The sequence below is a fragment of the Terrapene carolina genome, unplaced genomic scaffold (genome assembly GCF_002925995.2).
Source record: "Terrapene carolina triunguis isolate 2854851 unplaced genomic scaffold, T_m_triunguis-2.0 Scaffold132, whole genome shotgun sequence".
Classification (NCBI taxonomy): domain Eukaryota; kingdom Metazoa; phylum Chordata; order Testudines; family Emydidae; genus Terrapene; species Terrapene triunguis.
In genome coordinates, this window is record NW_020664483.1 from 2575036 (window position 1) to 2575475 (window position 440).

Consider the following 440-nt stretch of genomic DNA (forward strand, 5'->3'; position numbering starts at 1 on the left):
CTCCTGTCCCCAGCGCCGCCGGGCGACTCCGGGCTGCAAAAGAAAGAAAAAACAACAAACCCACCCAGGCAGCAGCAGGAGCAAGGGGGGGGGGGGAGCAGCCACCCCAACCCAGCAGCAGCCACTTCTGCCCCCTCCCCCTCCGCCCGGCTCAGGCAGAGAGGGAGTGAGGCAGAGGGGAGGGAGGGCTGGGAATTTTTTTTTTTTTTTGGGGTTGTTCTCTCTTGTCGTGGGTTGTTGTGGCTGTTAAATTTTAAACGGCCATGCACTCTGCTTCCAGTATGCTGGGAGCCGTGAAAATGGAAGGGCACGAGCACTCGGACTGGAGCGGCTACTATGCAGAACCCGAGGTAGGGACAACTTCTGCCTCTATTTGTGTGTGTGTGTGTGTGTCTCTGTCCCCCCCTCCCTGCCCATCCCACACCCCCTTCCCGTCCCCC

At 59.8% G+C, this 440-nt stretch overlaps 1 protein-coding gene across 1 annotated transcript in view; it reads left to right on the forward strand.

Moving 5' to 3' along the window:
- Positions 1-208: 208 nt before the first annotated feature.
- The window catches only part of FOXA2 (forkhead box A2), a 2022-nt gene continuing 1790 nt past the window's right edge, over positions 209-440 (forward strand). Inside the window, 2 exon segments of the mRNA XM_026653113.2 lie at positions 209-425; positions 427-440. The exon segment at positions 427-440 is cut by the window's right edge and continues 1790 nt beyond it. Of these exon segments, the coding sequence (XP_026508898.1) occupies positions 264-425; positions 427-440 (176 nt within the window). The 5' untranslated portion in view covers positions 209-263.